This window comes from Periplaneta americana, chromosome 13 (genome assembly GCF_040183065.1).
Source record: "Periplaneta americana isolate PAMFEO1 chromosome 13, P.americana_PAMFEO1_priV1, whole genome shotgun sequence".
Classification (NCBI taxonomy): domain Eukaryota; kingdom Metazoa; phylum Arthropoda; class Insecta; order Blattodea; family Blattidae; genus Periplaneta; species Periplaneta americana.
Genome location: NC_091129.1, coordinates 75,714,944 through 75,734,311, shown reverse-complemented (window position 1 = coordinate 75,734,311; position 19,368 = coordinate 75,714,944). Strand labels below are relative to the sequence as shown.

The 19,368-nt window shown below is 36.5% G+C and overlaps 1 protein-coding gene across 1 annotated transcript in view; it reads left to right on the top strand.

Moving 5' to 3' along the window:
• Nucleotides 1-19,368, top strand: part of LOC138712031 (A disintegrin and metalloproteinase with thrombospondin motifs 12-like) — a 127,905-nt gene that overhangs the window by 67,148 nt on the left and 41,389 nt on the right. Inside the window, exons 10-11 of the mRNA XM_069843421.1 lie at nucleotides 12,893-12,985; nucleotides 14,963-15,172. Coding sequence (XP_069699522.1) covers nucleotides 12,893-12,985; nucleotides 14,963-15,172 — 303 coding nt within the window. The remainder of the gene's footprint in view (nucleotides 1-12,892; nucleotides 12,986-14,962; nucleotides 15,173-19,368) is intronic.

Here is a 19,368-nt window from a genome sequence, read left to right as displayed (position 1 = left end):
TTGCTTAGAGGATTGAGTGCAATGGCCGTACGGATTCATAATCGTAGCTAGATTCTCTTCTCACTTACAAAACTCAGCTCATGCAGCATCTCATTTCATATTACTTAAAATAGGAACAACCGATTATTAATATATTTTGAGGATATATTTATATAGCACATATGGGACTAACTCATCTCTGATTGAGGTTCTGGCTGATATATACCCTCATGCTTGGAAATGGCCGGAAAATATAAACAGATCACATGCGATCCAAGCCTACTGTTTGAGATAGAACACACCACGGTTATGCTGATAAATAAACACGACAGACCCAGTGGCTGTCAGTAAGAAAGGAGTTAGTTTTTGCGTGTTACCTCTTCTGTAAGATCACAAAATTTAAACCATACGAATAACAAATTAATCAAATTTCAGTTTCATATACAAATAAACTGTATTTATATGATAACTGTTAATGATATACCTACATGTTGTTATAAGTGTGTTAAGAAAACAAGGAAAACTGAACGAATGCATCCTTATAGCCACAGATCAGAAATGAATGAACAGAACAGAGATTTTACTCCTAGCACTTCAATTTAACTTGATACGAAACAATAATTTAACTTTCCAATTCCCCCGCAGTGCACATATATTAACTAATTTAATAATTAATCATTTCACCATTGCAGCCTGTTACAGCCATTGAGCGACTTGGCACTAAAGTAATTAAATATTCGAAAAATTCAGGATGACGTTGAAGTTCTCCCCAAACGTGGCATCTTGTTAAGGAGTCGTAATATTTGGCTACAGTAGTTGTTTTCTGTGGTCTTTCAGCCCATATTCGCCTTGTTCTTGCCACGCGTTAATCGAAATACGGCTTCAACCTTGCAGAGTACGCACAGATATATTTGTTCAGGACGCATATAAGCCTCTAATCAATGAGAGATTTGGGGCCATTTTTACAATTAATATACTTATTCTTGCTGAAGAGTTAATTCTAAATACGTATCCGCCATTGCACTGATTACTCCAAGTCTCTCAATTTGCTTAATTTGTTTTTATATGGCTTTAATTAAATGTATTGTCTTACAGAAGAGGTAATACCCAAGGACTAACTCCTTCTCTACTGTCCACCACTGTGTTTGTTGTGTTAACTTGTAAGCATAAAAACGTGTTCTGTCACAGATAAGCTTGGAGCGCAAGTAGTCTGTTTACATTTTCCAGCCATTTCTGAGCGTGAGGGTACATTTCACTTGATATGTCAAAGGAATATCAATAAAATTGTTTGTATACATCTCAAGTCTGATTGGGATTGTCCATCGTTAGTGGTGGGAAAATTTTCGTAATTTTGGACAAAATAATTGTTCAAATGAAGCTTTGAATATAAAATAATACTGTAGTAATCATTATGCTGTATTGTACACAGTATTCATGTTGTTACACACTTATAGTGTTATACAGTATATAATTAATTAAATATGAGTTAGTATACTATATATCTTTTAATCGCATCACATATTAAAATTTAAATAAAAAAATTCACGGAATTTAAGACAGCTTAATTACTTTCAACCCCATTTTCTCAAAAGTAACTTAAGTATACTTACACCCCTTTGCTTCTGAGCCCTTCAATTCAGGAGACGTAATGGATCAAAGGTCTAAGCCAGTAGTGTCAGAGTTGTAAGCTCCAAAAGCAGTTGTGGAGCTAGAGTCAGAGCTTTAACTTGCTTATGTTGTGGAAGCACCGGAGCATGGAGCAGGCATAGTGGAGCGCTCCGCTCCGTTTAGGCTGTGTCTGACAACGCTGGTCTAAGCAGTGAACTAAGTCATTGGTGGCGGTTGCGCACTTTACAAGTGAATATATTATGAATGGTCGAAATTTAATGACATAATTTTTTACTTTCGTGTCAATGTTATAGCCTATTAATGTTTAAGTTTCCATTATGATTGAAACCTTACGTTGCAGTAATGTGAATTTCTACTGACGAATCACTCTTCTGTCCAACAGTGACACAGCGTAGCATAGCCGGGCGGCTCTCTGGCAGTGGAGGCACCATATAAACGAATTCCATATTGAGTTGTAACTAGCCTAATTCATTTATTGTAAGATACCTTAAACTATAGACAAAGTAGAGCATAAATAAAGACAGTACAGTAACACCAGAATTATTTATTTACATCTTAAAGTTTCATACAGTTTGGAATATAATTTAACCATCATCGTGCTGAAGAGAAGATGGACATTTTCCGAGCTCTACCAGGAACACGGACTGCCTACACCTTCTGTACGCAAAATCACGGCCACTTGTACTGTTCCGGAATTTCTTGTCACTAAACACGCGCCTGCTCTTGCTCCTCCTCCTGCTCCCGCTCCTGGTGCAAAACTCCGCACCTTCCGTTCTGTGACTTCGGTTAATCCCTGTTATTAGTTCAGAACTGCACTGTACTGTGACCAGTCCGTGAATTGTGCTGAGGCTTGTTTGATGTAGATGTTTCCTCCGTTCATTCCACAGGTGCTTCTTCTTATTCTGTGTTACCAATAACATATCGCAGAAATATATTTTTTTCAATATTCCGAGCTGAGGCTGGCTACGTGGTTAAACACACCTCCGGTGCCGGTACTATGAATGCTCCTGCTGCAGATTTGTATTTCGATGAGACTTGTTCATTCCACAGGTGCTTCTTCTTATTCTGTGTTACCAATAACATATCGCAGAAATATATTTTTTTTCAATGTCCCGAGCTGAGGCTGGCTACGTGGTTAAACACACCTCCGGTGCCGGTACTATGAATGCTCCTGCTGCTATGTACGTGACTTCTGTTATTCTTCTTTGATGAGAACAGACACTCAGGCGATCACCACTATGTCTACGAGATATGCGTAAGATTTGTATTTCGATGAGACTTGTAAATCGTAAAAGAGATACCTTTCCTCCGTCCATTCCACCCTGCTTCTGTGGTCCCACTCCATACCTGCTTCCTCTTCTGTGGTCTAAATTTCAAGCCTGCGTCTTCTTTTTTCTGTGGTCCCAATAATAACAGCCTCGTGCTTACTCGCCAACTTCTCGTAGAAACATTTCTTTATAGTGAACAATGTGCCTCCGAAACTGAATACTTAAATCCTTTTGGCGAACTGACGAGTAAGCACGGACTTCAATGATTTAAAAACGCTCACAATATTTAGATTACCCTGATGTATACTCCAAAATTTTGTAGATATACTTCCATCGCTTGATGCCTGGCAACATCTACAATAGAAATGACGTCAACATAGTTGAGTCGCTGCCAGGTAATTACAGAGAAATACTTCTTGCTCCTTCCCCAGAATATAAAATTTGAATATAAATTTTATTAAGCATTCAAATATTAAGTATTCTGACTATAAAAATGTTTTAATCAGGCGACCTGCGACCTGCCATCTGAGAAATAAAAGACATTTCCAAATCATGAAACTATTCGTGTTTCAGGACAGTTTTTCGGTCTTCATGTGTGTCAGATAAGGTTGGCGAGTAAAAAGAGATGCAAGGAAGAATTCGTTCCTAACTTGACTCTGCTGAGGAAGCATCTCAGATGAAATTCTTTTATCAACCAGCAGTTACTTCCATGTTTTATACAGGCCATGCGTTCACGTACAAGTCGCATAATCTACCAGATTACCTCTTTTGTTCTCATTGATAATAGTGCCGCCAGACGATCTTTCTTTGCTCTTTCATGTCGTATTTTTCTGTGGGACAACATTTGAAATTTGGTTTTGAGGTCTTAATGTCTAGCATTCCACTGACATGTTAGAACTAAGAATTATAGTTATAGTATGTTGTCTCCTAATGATGTAAATCTAATTTGTTAAATTATTTATGTTTTGTTGTCCAGAAGTATGTGTTTCGCTGTTCGATTTGTAATAACACTGGTCAACGAAATTAAACATATTTTTTTGTTAAAAGGTAAAGAATGGGTGATTCTTGTAGCATTTTTCGTGCTGGTTCCAATTTGTTTTTTTTTTCAGAAATTTTCTATCGCTAAGGGTTTTGAGTAATTATATGAAATGTAATTAAAACTTTTCTAGTATTGATATGTTGTAACATTTCACCTAAAATCATATTAATTTACCTAAAATGTGTGTGAAATAGATTTTGGGCAATATTTCGATAGATTTTAGACTACATTTCGCTTGGAAAACATCTCTTTTGAGTGTCCAGCAGTAGTCTGACACATTGGGCTCCATTTTTACTGGTAGTGCCTTTCCATTTCAGAAAAGTTCTGATGAAAACGCTCCCCATGTTCGTCGCTCACTATACGAAGGTTTTGAGGGGGAAAAAAATAGATGAGAATGCAAGAAGTTATTTTGAGAGAGATTACACCTCATCACGTTCTAGTTCTGAATCAGCTCGCTGACATGTTCTCTCTAATCTTCTGATCTGTGGTTCCTAGAAACTAACAGTCTGTTGAATGATCCTATATCATTGAAACTGGAAAAGCCATAAGACGGGATCCTTTTAGCCAACCAGTTAATAGAATCACATGGAGCACAACAGATTTCAGAGGCCCAGTTCATGTTTTCGTGTATTTTGCAATCAAAAGAACATTCGTAAGCTCTTTTATCTAGTGAAGTAAAATTCAAATTTAACTAATCACAAACGTAACAAAAATGGTTTATGTGATATTTATACAGTATTTCGAGGTATGTTTCACTTTATAAGATACTTTTACCACACTTAAAATTAGAACAAAAAAAAACACAGGTTATAAAACTTGTTTCATAAATGTCAATTTCAACTCAACTAAGAATTAATAGTAATTCTCACAATCTAATGAGGAATAAAATTTATTTTATGAATTCTGACTTCACAGGCAACAATGATCTAAAGTTATAAGTCAATTGTTAGAGAAATAAAATGAAATATTTGAAATATTTTCTTTTCATTAGCACGTTAAGGACTGTATATAGCAATATAAATAAATAATGTTTCTCAAAATCACAAAAAATACTGAGTGGTAGAAAAATTCTTACTTCATTTTTGGAATCATTAGATTAAATTACATAAGCAGAAATTGTACATTTAACAAAATCACCGTTGACCAGTGTAATTTTTCAGTACTTAATTCAAAATGTTCATGTGGGCTCGCTTAATTTTACATGTATTAATTTTTATTACTTCACTGTAAGCAAGAATAGGCCTATGCAATATTATAAAGCATAAGTATAGTCAGTTATTTCAAAATTATCTAAGCGGGTTATCATAAAAATATTTAAAATAAAAACGCAATAATTTATCAAAAATTCTGTCTTATTGAATATCGCCAATATTTGAATCCAGAATACTTTGTCAAGCAGAATATCGACTGTTATATTCTTATTGCATCCACCATTCCTGCGCTTGGTCTAGCATACATTCAACTCGAGACGGCTTCTGTTTACATTGCTCTCCAATTTGGAATTCTCGCTTTCTGAATGTGTGGCTCCAGCGCATGTATTGCTTTTTGAAGCCTTCACAGCTTTGAGGTCCATGGATCAATTACTATGTGTAACTATCTCGCTGGTTTCTGGCCTTTCATGTGACATCAGACTTGTAATAACGGACTATTTCAGTCTGCAGAATATTAATACAGTTATCCATTCGTACGGCTTAAAGGGTGTCAAACGCTCATTTATATAGTAGAGTTGCTATTCACATAAAATGCAAGATAAATCGAATTAATGTCGGTTACGGAAAGGTCATTAAATTGAATGTAAATTAGTATGATATAAGCACAATGTATCAAATGGAAGTTGAACGATGTTAAAGAGAGATACGTAATTACACAGAGATGAGATTTTAAACATGAATACGGCTTTTAGTTATCATCAATCTACAGAATAGAACATTAATATTTACAATTTAAGAGGTTTAGGACTAAGTAAGTTATAGAACTGTATAATACTGGATGGTGCAGAAGTCAGTTTACACTTAGGTAAATAATAGAGATGAACAACGACCGAGAAAGCGAGACTAACAGCGCCCGCAAAGCCGAAAACCCGCACGACAATGTTGTATTAATTCGCGTCCTTGAAGTAAAGACAGGTTGTGAGTGTTCCGATACTGGAGATTGATCACTCCCGAAGTCAAGCAGTCTTGAATCGCCACCTGACTGAACTTTTATCTACTTTGGCAACTGTTATATATGTATAAAGAATCCTAATTGAAACATCTCTACCTTTCAGTGTACAGAATAATAATACGTTCCCCAGTCTTTATTTAATTACTAGGCCCTTATTAAAAGGCTAGGAATTTTCTTTTCATATGTTTAAGATCAAGTGTGCAATCCCAAGTAAAAAGATATTAATGTTATGATTTATGTTTCTTAGAAATGCAAATTTATTTGAGAATTGTTTTTTTTTTATTTATATAACCATAGGTAATATAATATAATAGAACCAGAACATTTTGATAACTAAGATACTGTTGTTTCATTTAAACATTTATAATGTTATTTATTTCAATGATTTATGTTATTCAAAGTTACGAAATCTTTCCACGCCGACCAAATGTTATTCCGAGAATGACGAAGAATATATAAGAATATATAAGAATTCAACTTAGTATTTTGTGATTTATAATTTATAATGTTATTATTTCAATTCAAAATGTTACACAGAAATTTATAAACCAGAAATTACTCTAACTGAAATAGATAAATAGGTCTAATGTATGAGAAATAAGAAGAAATGGAAAAGTGTACGGATGTGATGATGATGATGATGATGATAATAATAATAATAATAATAATAATAATCTTATTTATATACAGATTTCTAATGTCTACACATCTTTCTGTGCCTAAGTCTTATTCTTGTTCTCCACTCTTCTCTATCCATCCAATTCATGTCGTTCAGTCCGCACTCTCTCAGCCCTCTTCTGAACTCTTGCAACCATGAATTTTGAGGTCTCCCTTTCCTTCTTCTCCCAGGCAAACACCATTCCATCACCATTTTAGGTGACCTTTCTTCTGGCATTCTTCTCACATACCCATACCAGGTCAACTGCTTATTTTACACATAATCCAAAACAGAATTTTGAATATTCATTTCACCTCGTATAACTACATTTCTTATTTTTTCTAATTTCGAATGTCTCGCTGATCTTAAAAAAATTCATTTAAATTCTCATGAGCTTTGATGCTAAATTTTTATTAAATTTCCATGTCTCAGCACCATATGTAACAGTATTTTTGACTATTGAATTATATATTTGGAATTTATTTTCCCTTGTTCATTATAATAATAATAATAATAATAATAATAATAATAATAATAATAATAATAATCATCATCATAATAATAATAATCATAACAATAATACTTACTTAGAAATGGCTTTTAAGGAACCCGGAGGTTCATTACCGCCCTCACATGAGCCCGATATCGGTCCCTATCCTCAGCAAGATTAATCAAGTCTCTATCATCATATCCCACCTCCCTCAAATTCATTTTAATATTATCTTCCCATCTACGTCTCGGTCTCCCCAAAGGTCTCTCTCTTCCTTTGACCTCCCAACTAACACTCTATATGCATTTCTGTATTTGCCCATACCTGCTACATGCCATGCCCATCTCAAACGTCTGGATTTAATGTTCCCAATTATGTCAGGTGAAGAATATAATGTGTGCAGTTCTGCGTTGTGTAACTTCCTCCATTCTCTTGTAACTTCATCCCTCTTAGCCCCAAATATTTTTCTAAGCACCTTATTCTCAAACACCCTTACCCTCTGTTTCTCTCTCATAGTGAGAGCCCAAGTTTCACAACCATACACAGCAAATGGTAATATAACTGTTTTATAAATTCTAACTTTCACCTTTTTTGAAAGCAGACTGGATGACAAAAGTTCAATCGAATAATAACAAGCATTTTCCATATTAATTATTTTGCGTTTAATTTTCTTCCGAGTGTCATTTATATTGGTTACAGTTGCTCTGAGATATTTGAATTTTTCCACCTCTTCAAAGGATAAATTTTCAATTTTATATTTCCATTTCGTACAATATTCTGGTAACGAGACATAATCATACACTCTGTCTTTTCGGGATGTACTTCCAAACCTATCTCTTTACTTCCTTGAAGTAAAATTCCGTGTTTTCCCTAATAGTTGTGGATTTTTTCCTAACATATTCACGTCATCCGCATAGACAAGCAGGTGGTGTAACCCGTTGAATTCCAAACCCTCTCTGTTATCCTGTACTTCCCTAATGGCATATTATAGAGCGAAGTTAAAGAGAAAAGCTGATAGTGCATCTCCTTTCTTTGCCCGCAGTGAATTGGAAAAGCATCCGATAGAAACTGACCTATACGGACTATGCTGTACGTTTCACTAATTATCTCTATTCGCCTCAACTGGATCCTATAAGAATTTCAATTTTGCCTATTTCCTTCTTTCTACTACCATGAAACAATCTTCAACAAATCACGGTTTTTTTTCTTTGTTTCATAATAACCTATGCTCTTTCAGCTACAAATTTTATATTATCTCGGATATTTTCCCACACGCTATTAACATATAACTTTTTCTCAACTCCGCCGGAACTTGCTAAAGTGGCGAACCTATTTGAAATTTCGACCTGATAATGTTGCTTAGTTTCCTCGTCCTTCAATTTGGAATACTGAATCTTCTAACATTAACTTGCTGCTCTATTCGCTTGGCTACTGATAGTCTTTCTCTTAGTTCTCAACTAATAATAATAATAATAATAATAATAATAATAATAATAATAATAATAATAATATAATACCAAGCACGGTGATTTAGTGATCATCTATTTCGTCATATATTCGCAGCTACAGTATTCGCTTCTAAGTGTTGGCTTTTTCCACGAATGCAGAGATAATACCAATTAAGTCTACAAAGGCCCACGACTCAACCTGTCTATTTCCTAATCATAAATACCCTTTCACCATGACTTCTCCTATTACATCCGACCACATTTCGTGATATTCATGCCACCTATCCGCGAAGTATCGCCATCGCGAAAGTGCCCACCGTGGATATGGTGGTGAACCACGGTATTTTAGGTAAAAGTGAAAAAATGCATTAGGGTAAACATCAGTAATTTCGTGGCAGTGGTTATTTCGTGATACTTTTTCTTTGCTCTTTTGTGAACTAACCAATGGTGATACGAGATCCAAATTTACGCCAAGGGATTGCATATGTTGTCCAGTTTCCAGAAACATACAGCTAAGTTTTGTGTGACTATTGTAGTTGCTTCAGTGAGCTTTTATGTTTGGAGAGAGGAAGTTTACGTCGACTTCTCAGGCGTACACATTTTGTGGATGTTTGTAATTATATTACAGGCTTATTACTAAAGGTAAGCATATGATATTTGGTACAAAGATTTATTGTATCTTCATGAAATTTTAGGAAATGTTTTTGGAATTTTAGATACATCTGTAGTCGCCATATAGGCTTAGCTTTACTGATAGAAATCTTAGCTGTTGGAGGCGAAATTTTGTTGAGCATTAAGTGTTACATTTTATACTATTTTAAAAATTGTATTACAATAGGAATTTTAGAAATCTGAAGACAAGATGTGATAACAAAAAAGAAAAGGGGGCGCAATGGGTTCAGTGTAGCTTCTGTGTGAATTGTTATCATGATAAGTGTCAATGATAAGTGCTAGATGACTTACTTGCAAAAATTGTGACAGAAGATGGAACATGGCTCCACCATTTTGGACCGGAGACAGAGGCAGACAATGGAGTGGCATCATGCAAATTCACCAAAGAAATATAAATTCTAAAATACACCTTCGGCAGGAAACGTTATGGCTACTGTGTTTTTCGATTCAGAAGGACTCTTGCTTGTGGACATCATGCCACACGGAACCACCATTAATTCTGACGGGTACGTTGCAAATTGCAAATCTCAAGAAACTTCTAGTTCGATTGAATCGTGTTCGACGACATCGGGAAAAGCAGGATGTTCTGCTATTGCACGACAACGCACAGCCATATGTCGGTCACAAGACCACAGACCAGACCAGAAAATTCGGATAGACAACACTGAAACAACCGCCTTACAGTCCTGAACTGGCACCGTGCGATTACCATCTCTTTGGTAAACTGAAGGATCCCTTCGCGGAACGAGGTTAGAAGATGACTCCCTTGTGCACGCTGCTAAAGAGTGGCTCAAACCTGTTGGTCCAGACTTTTACCGTGCTGGTCTACAGGCCCTCGTTCCTAGGTTACGTAAGGCAGTTGAAAGGGACGGGGATTATGTGGAAAAGTGAAATTTTGTTCCTTAAGGATGCATCTACATTCTATGAAAATAGCAAAGCTGTAGGATAAAAATATAATTTTTAAACAAACGTTATGCATTACTTTTGGAGTTACCCTAGTAATATAGGCTATAGTAAAGTCCATAATAAAAGTGTTCACCCTTTCAGGGCAAAGAAGATCCCTTTTCAATTTCAATTTTTACTTTGATTTCATTCTTATTATGTGTTGATATGTATTTCTATGTTTTCTTGCTATGAATATTAGACGGAATTACTATGTTTGAAGTCTTGTAACAATAAATGAGAATTTAATTTGACTTTAATGAATTTTTCCACAATTCTTCTACCTCTCACGAAATTATCAATGCAATATCACGAAATTAGCAAGGTTATCAAGAAATAACCAACCTTTCAGCTTAAGTTGTAAAAGTGGTTTTTGGCACATATTCAAGAACGTATCCAATCTTTTATGTCTCCAGATTTGTACAGCAAGTTATCGTCTTTTAGATGAAAAAATCGGAATAAGGATATATTTACACATTTGCATTTAAAATTAGTTTTCATGAAATTATCACGAAATTACCAATGTTTACCCTATAATATTATACATAAAATACTGTATATATTTCAACTCAAAATGGAATGAAGGAATACTTACATGGTTCTAAGTTTTACAAGCCTTCGATGTAGTCATCAACGTTGCGTACAACGTGATCCCAGCGATGAGAAAGCCGTTGGATCACGTTGGCACTGCCTTATCTGTTGATGGTGCGAATAGAGCGGTCGGTTGCCTGTAATACGTCTTCAACTGTTCGGAAGCGAATCCTTCATCTTAGGGATTAGATGGCGGGTGATAGAGCACTTCCCAGCCATAGAGACTGAACAATTCGGACACAACTCCTGCTGTATGCACCCTAGCATTGTCATGCAGAAAGATGAGTGGGTTATCCATAAAGTGTCGCAGCTTTCTTCTCAGAGCTGCTCGCAGATTGTTTCGCAAAAACGAACAGTAGTGCTCTGCATTAACGTTCTGCCTTGGGGGAAGCGTATGCTTTAAGATCACACCATCCTAATCACAGGCAAGAATCAGCATAGCCTTCACATTGGTGGAGGTCTGCCGAACTGTTGTTTCTCGTGGTGACCCGTGATGACGTCACTCGTCCGATTGGCGTTTCAGCTGAGGTCATAAGATATGGCCCAGGTCTTTTCAATTGTAATGATACGCCGTAAGACCTCTCCTTCGCGCTCATAGAGTACGAGAGTATGAGAAGCGTCATATCGCTGCCATTTCTGCATGCCCGTTAAATCATGTGGAACACATTCTGAGGTAATTTTCCGCATTTTCAGGCGGTCTGTCAGGATGTGAAGCACATTCGAAGGCGCCAATCCTGTATCTTGCGATAATTCACGAATCGTTAAGTTCCGATCCGTCTCCACCATCGCGGAAAAGGTCTGTACATGTCCGTCACTTACTGGTGGGTGACCAGATCGAGGCATGTGCAACACACTTTCGCGTCCTTGTCTGAAGGCTTTAACGCACCTTGCTACCGTTCGGTAAGGTAACGCAGCCGCTCCGCAAGCGTCTTGCAGTCCTTGGTGACACTCGTGCCTTGCGACCTCTAGCACATTGAATTTTTAACCAGCTTCTCTGTTACTCCTCCGAAAACTTTGCGACTGTATTCAGCGACCGCTTGCTCAGAACTCTTAATCTTATTGTTGTCCTGTGAACGGACATGGAGGGAGGGGGAGGGCGAGTTCATTAGGGAGGGGAGGCATGTAAGCAATCTGTGGTATAAACGATATTTCCTAGCTCCTTTGCACGACATCGCTGAAACATAGTTGCCACTACTAAAATATCAACCCGTGTAGAATTCAAGATATTAGAACATACTGTAAAATATTCTGTAGGAAGAAGTAAAGAAACCTTTATCCGTTAATTTTACTACAGAAAAAAGTGTTAAAAATTGTTTAAAAAAGCAGAAAGATTACCCAACTGAATTGTTGTTTAAACATTTAAAAGTTTTCAACATTAAACAAATGTGTTATTTTATCTTATTAAAATATTTTCATAGAATTTTTAATAACTTTGAAAGGTATATACATAAATATAGAACTAAAATAAGAATTCTCTGCGTTTGTCTGAACCAACATGTAAAACCAATGCAGCTTTTTATCATAGCATGAGTCAAGGTCCCAGATTATTAAACAAATTTTATTCCAATAATATTTCAACCACAAATCCTCTCCAAATTAACAAAAAAAAAAAATAAATAAAAAGAATTGTATTGGATTTATAGTTTGTGTTTAAACATATTAAACACTATTAATCTGTATTCACTCTGAATTTTAATTTTATTTTTGTTTGTTTTGGAATCCCCTCCTGAGCACGAGTCTTACTCATTCAGGATTGGGCTAGTTTATCTTTCATTAATAAAAATAAAAATAAATAAGTAAATAAAAAAAGTATGAGAAAGGAAAGAAGAAAATATAAAAGAAAAAAAATCGGAATTAAGAAATTAAGAAACAAATGAAAAGAGAAAGGCAGGAAGCATATGAATTCCATGGTTATTGAAATGTGTACACCCACTACTTTATGTATTCACATGATGTAGTGGGATTTCGGCTTAATAATATTCCTAATTATATTCTCTTTACGTTTGGTTTCAGACATGTGACAGCCTGAACTGCGAGATTCCTGGCTACGGCTGTGTAAAAACACACATCCCTCCGGCACCCGGAACTGCATGCGGAGAAAATAGGGTGAGATTTTAATCATTATCATTTACATTTCTATACAAAAATTGGATGAAGACATATCATTACTTGAAAATTATCTTAGGTAATCCATATGATTGCGCCGTAACATCGCGGTTTAGGCGTAAGGTTGAAAAGTCGGAAGGTTGCATGTTCGATTCCTGATGGGTCATGGATTTTCTCCATTGATCTAATTCTTCCGTCCGCACTATGACCCTGGTGTTTACTCAGCCTTTGACATATATTAGTACCAGGGGTATTTTCTTGGGGATAAATATGGCTAACACCCCTACTGCCATTTATGCCGATTGTCACTAAACTTTCCGCCAACCTTTGGGCCGATTTTGCCTGTAATAGATTTACTTTAAGGATCGCAGTATTCATAAACGAGACTACGGACATGACTTCACAAAGTCGACTTTCGTAGCAAAGTGTAACTTTGTTGAAAATCTTATTACACTGATCAAAAATGTTCTGCCTATTACAGAATTTTTTATTTCTGAATCAGATTTGCCACAAATTTCTATGCATTTCTATTACATGTCAATTGCTTAAAGAAAAAAACAAAACAAAATTGTAAACTTATTACACACATAACGAAAAAAAACTGTCTTAAATTGCAAAAAAAAAAAAAAATCCAAATCTTTTTCATTTGACAAAACAAAACAAAAACACATCTTCAGTCAATTCAATAATGTGGGTGTGGCTTCCATGAACTCGTAGACATTCCTGGACACGACGTGCCATGCTGGAAACCAGGATATCAAATTCCTTCTTAGGAAGATTGTCCTATTCCTATACGGCAGCTGGTATCAGATCCCTGTTGATCTCCAATAATTTCATGCATGTTGAAACATAACGAGGCTATCTAATATGGTCTGTTTGTCAAATCTGTATCTTGATTTCAAATCATTATCCCTATAAAATCCTCTGATTGGGTTTCTGGCTATGTACGTCTATTATCAGGCAATAAATCTCACTTGACGATATGTGTCAGAGAAAGAACAATTGTTTGTATACATTTGAAGTCTGACTAGTGTAATATGTAGCTAGTCGGCGATGTATGCAATGGATGGGGAAAGGAAATGGCCATCCTATCTCATTGTTTCCTGGCCTAGTTGCTTCATGAGTGGTGCCTTGTTGGTATCACTTGTGAGGTTCAGACCTGTCTTTGGACAGTTGACATCCTTGTAAAATTGAACACAGTTTCGCTCATTTCCAATAATACGTCGAGGAACATTGTAGCATTAATAATTTCCTGGATGCCTTCAATATTCTTGGTAAATTTAACAATCTCCCAAATATCAGTAATTTTCCTTACGTCCCCAAACGAAAGTCAAAGCCTAGTTTTTCGGCAACTTCGAAATAAAGTCACGATTGACTTACAAATTCAAAGTTCCACGATTCGGACCCATAGATCTGTAATAAAATCGCAAACGAAATATCTCACAGTATAAGCACAGTCTAGTATATACAGTCACGAAGCTTGAGTTGTTGACAGTACTAGGAACAATAGACTGTGCCGGTGCTATTTCGCATTGTCTGTGATGAGGCGATGGTAGCGATTCTAGTGGTTAGCAACTATCTATGGATGCATATTCCCTACGTATTGAGCTTCGTGACTGTGTATACTAGACTGTGGTATAAGTATATCTATACTTCGATCAAGCGCATGCATTAGTTAAGAGCTTTGGCAGAGCTCAATGAACAATTTCGTCAGTGGAAGATAAGGTTGAATGCCTTTTGTTGTTAATATGTGAAACGTTTGCTATTACTGTTTAGTGTCGTTTCAAAATGGAATCTCCATTACGCATAGCATACGATTTTGAGAACAGAGACCGAGGACTACAGGAAGTCTGTTTCTAATTTGGAAGTCTTTGGATATCTTGTATTTATCATTTATCATTTTTGGGACTTTGATTGGTTTCTGAAGATTCCTTCAAAGATTAACGTTGGAGATTTGAGAGCTAGCATTTGTTTCAGTGGTGCTACAACAGGAAGTGTCTGAATGTGGGCGAGCGTCCTGGGGCCGAGGACGGTGGTTGGGGCCAGTGGTCGGAATGGAGCCTGTGTTCCCGGACTTGCGGCTCCGGGATCGCTTCCTCAGAACGTCACTGCAATAATCCTATGCCTCGCAGCGGGGGCAAGAATTGCGTCGGCAATCGCAAGAGACATCGCATCTGCAGCTCAGAGGTGTGTATAATACTTAATGGAAAAGCCTCAAATTTCGAAGTTTGAGAAGTAGAATAGTTGAATCGGTCATTTCAGAAAGGACATGCATCACAAAAATAACTTTTCAAAACATCAAAAAACTGTTTCCAAGGTTAACTATGCAACACTGATGTTTGTCAATAATAATCTCAATAAACATACTCGACGGGAATAGTTTTGTAGTGTAATTTTAATTTTGGTATCTTAGTTTTTGAAAAAAGAAATATAAATTTTGGTTGGATTCATGATCTTTTTACAATGAATCCTATTACTAGGCAAAGAAAGTAAGAAAATGAAAAAGAGAGAATTAGTAAAAAGCTATTATCGTAAATTTTAGGAATTTTTGTGTACAATACTTGCTCATCGTTTTGGAGCTATAATTATTGTCGTACGAGACAATTATTATCGTAAAACCTGGTAATCTTGCTCGGAACTAATACGATTGTTCAGATTTTAAAAGATATGAAAAATTAAAACGAACAGAATTAAAGGCGGAAACATCATTTGTGTTTCATCATTGGTACATTCCTTCACTGCATATAGGGCACGAATCACTGACCCACGACTTTTCTGCAATGACTAGAAATTTACAAGCCTTAAAACATTGAATAGAAATTCGTTACTGAATCATTCCTTCTGCAGAATTATAGATCTGTCTTTAAACTAGACGTTTCAATGAAAATATATTTTCGCGTAGAAAGTTGTCTCATGTCCTTCCTATAAAGACCGATTCAGTTATTTGATATGCATACCTATCGAGGGCGAAAAAATTATGGGAGTCATATAGAAAATCTTGATTTCAGAATTACTCAAATAGGTAGGTATGTTTTGTGTTTCGAGATTTGCGATACGAAATAATCGATAATTTTAATCATGATATATAAGTAACAGATTATAATATAAAATTATCGGTAATCTAAGTATGTATTTAACCCATCATTTCGGTGCCGGAACATAGGTAACCTTGATGGAGGTTTCAATACCTATAAGGGGTTAATTAACACTTGTTTGCCGACAGGGGTAGAGGGACAAGTGGCACGCCCATCGCCTCAAATGCTACCTACTATGCAACTACGACGCGAGAGAGGAGGAATTTGATGCATAGGCTATAATTTAGGCTTGAAGTTCTTTAACATGCCGGAAAACTCCTACACTAGACACGGCTTAAAGTCCCTATCAGAGAATAGCTGCGTATTTTTGCGACCTCAAAAATCCACGGCAGCAGTCGGGTTCGAATCCAGAATCCTTAGGTCCAGAGAAGAGTGCTTTACCCTTAGACCACTGGGGGCGATATCGGTAATCTGTAGTAGCTGATAATAATCGATTGTTAATAATAAGTTACAGAATGTAGAACTGCATGCATTGTATTCTTTACCCGACATAATTAGGAACATTAAATCCAGACGTTTAAGATGGGCACGGCACGTAGCACGTATGGATGAATCCAGAAATACATATAGAGTGTTACTTGGGAGGCCGGAGGGAAAGAGATCTTTGGAGAGGCCAAGACGTAGATTTTTTATTTTAGTTGCTTATTTAACGACGCTGTATCAACTACTAGGTTATTTAGCGTCGATGAGATTGGTGATAGCGAGATGTTATTTGGCGAGATGAGGCCGAGGATTCGCCATAGATTACTTGGCATTCACCTTACGGTTGGGGAAAATCTAACACGTAGATGGGAGGATAATATTAAGATGGATTTGAGGGAAATGGGATATGATGGTAGACACTGGATTAATCTTGCTCAGGATAGAGACCGATGGTGGGCATATGTGAAGGCGGCAATGAACTTCCGGCTTCTCTAAAAGTCACAAGTAGGCCTAAGTCAATAATGGATAGTAATGGATAGTAATGGACATGTACTCATGCAATCTGAAAATATTATTTCAAAATTTATTATTATTATTATTATTATTATTATTATTATTATTATTATTATATTTGGAAACATAACTGGCTGTCTACGGCCATAACCTAGGTGGGTTTGAACCTGGTCTTCAAATTCTGCAGTTTCGTAGGCTATGGATTTTACCAAATATCTCATTTCCACTAGATACAGCATGTAGGTGTGTGTGTGTTTGTGTGAAATTTGTAAGGATGTTTTTCTCTGCTTACGGCTACAACCCTCGACTACCTGAAGATTCGCATCGGTTCTATATTTGGAAAGAACTGGGTTAATTATTTCTGACACAAACAAATTCACAGTTTCTGAACATTTCGGCCGTGGATTCGAAACCCTTCAATAACATGAACGTTTGCATGTTGTCACTATGTCTTTCGTTCCGTCCGATTAAGGGCGGTCATCGTACCACCTTCGTGTTACTGAACTTCCACTGCGCCTCTGATGGTGTCAGGTCAAAAAAGACGCAAGAATGGGTTATGTAAATTTGAGTAGGGGCATGGAGAACCCTTAATACAAAAGAGAGAAGTATGCAATTGTACTAGCTCGGAGTTGTGTGTACGGACGGATAGCTTCATTCTCCGACATGACATAATGTATTCACCTCACAAGGTATAATTTTCCAGAGGCTATTGATACCCACAATGATCACCTGTTCAGCCTTAATGTGGGTAGGCTACAATATGCAAAAGGACTCGCACTGGCTCTGACAGGGTGACTCATTCACTCACTCTCTCACTCAACAATTCACTCACGTCTTTGTCTTTTTCTACATAATGGTTTCTCTTTTCTCCTTTTCATTCATCTGCCCGCCCGGTCATCTATACTAACCTATTCAAAAGGAACATTTTGCATGCTTGTTTCTGTCTGGTATTCTGAAGACAGGCGTTTTTACCATACCTTTCTCCTTTCTCTGACAAACACATTCACCTATTTATTCACCCGGCTGCTCTTTCATAATTTCACTTATAGAGCTACCTACCAACTCACTCACTCACTCACTCACTAAAAACTACATACTAACTCATTCACTTGAAAAAATGACCACCGACCCATATAGAACTACCTACCAACTCACATATAAAACTACGCATCAACTCGCTCATAAAACTACCACCAACTCACTCATAAAACTATCCATCAACTCACATATAAAACTACGCATCAACTCGCTCATAAAATTACCACCAACTCACTCATAAAACTACGCATCAACTCACAAAAGCTACGCACCAACTCAAAACTACGCAATAATTCACTGATAAAATTACCTACCAATTGACCAAATCTAAAACTAGCCATTAGTCTAACTCATATTAACTACTCTTGAAGACACTCACTCGCTTACTAACTCATATAAAACTACCTAGTAATTCACTCATTCATAAAACTACCCTTCAACTCACATAAAGCTACGCACCAATTCACATAAAACTACGCACTAATTCACTGATAAAATTACCTACCAATTGACCAAGTCTAAAACTAACCATTACTCTAACTCATATTAACTACTCTCGAAGTCACTCACTCGCTTACTCACTCATATAAAACTACCCAGTAATTCACTCATTCATAAAACTACCCTTCAACTCACATAAAGCTACGCACCATCTCACATAAAACTACGCACTAACCCACTGATAAAATTACCTACCAATTGACCAAGTCTAAATCTAACCATTGGTGTAACACATATTAACTACTCTCGAAGTCACTCACTCATATAAAACTACCCAGTAATTCACTCATTTATAAAACTACCCTTCAACTCACATAAAACTACGCACTAACTCTCTGATAAAATGACCTACCAATTGACCAAGTCTAAATGTAACCATTAGTCTAACTCATATTAACTACTCTCGAAGTCACTCACTCGCTTACTCACTCATAAAACTACTCAGTAATTCACTCATTCATAAAACTATCCTTCAACTTATAAACTACCCATAGACTGATTCACTCATAAAACTACTCCTTAACGCGATCACTCACTCACTCACTCACTCACTCGCTCACTCACTCACGAAATGACATAGCAACTCAGTTACTCAAAAAGCTATCGACGAATAGACTACCAATTGACTGACTCATATACCTACCAACCAGTTTTCCGAAGTTCGAATGAAGTGACTAGGCAAAGTTTGGCCGAGACTGTGCGTTAAGTTCATGAGTGACAATAAACTTATATATTTTCATTTTTACACTATCATTATAGAAAATAGACGATCACACATGCATGTTTGTCTAACCATATACAACACATGTGCAA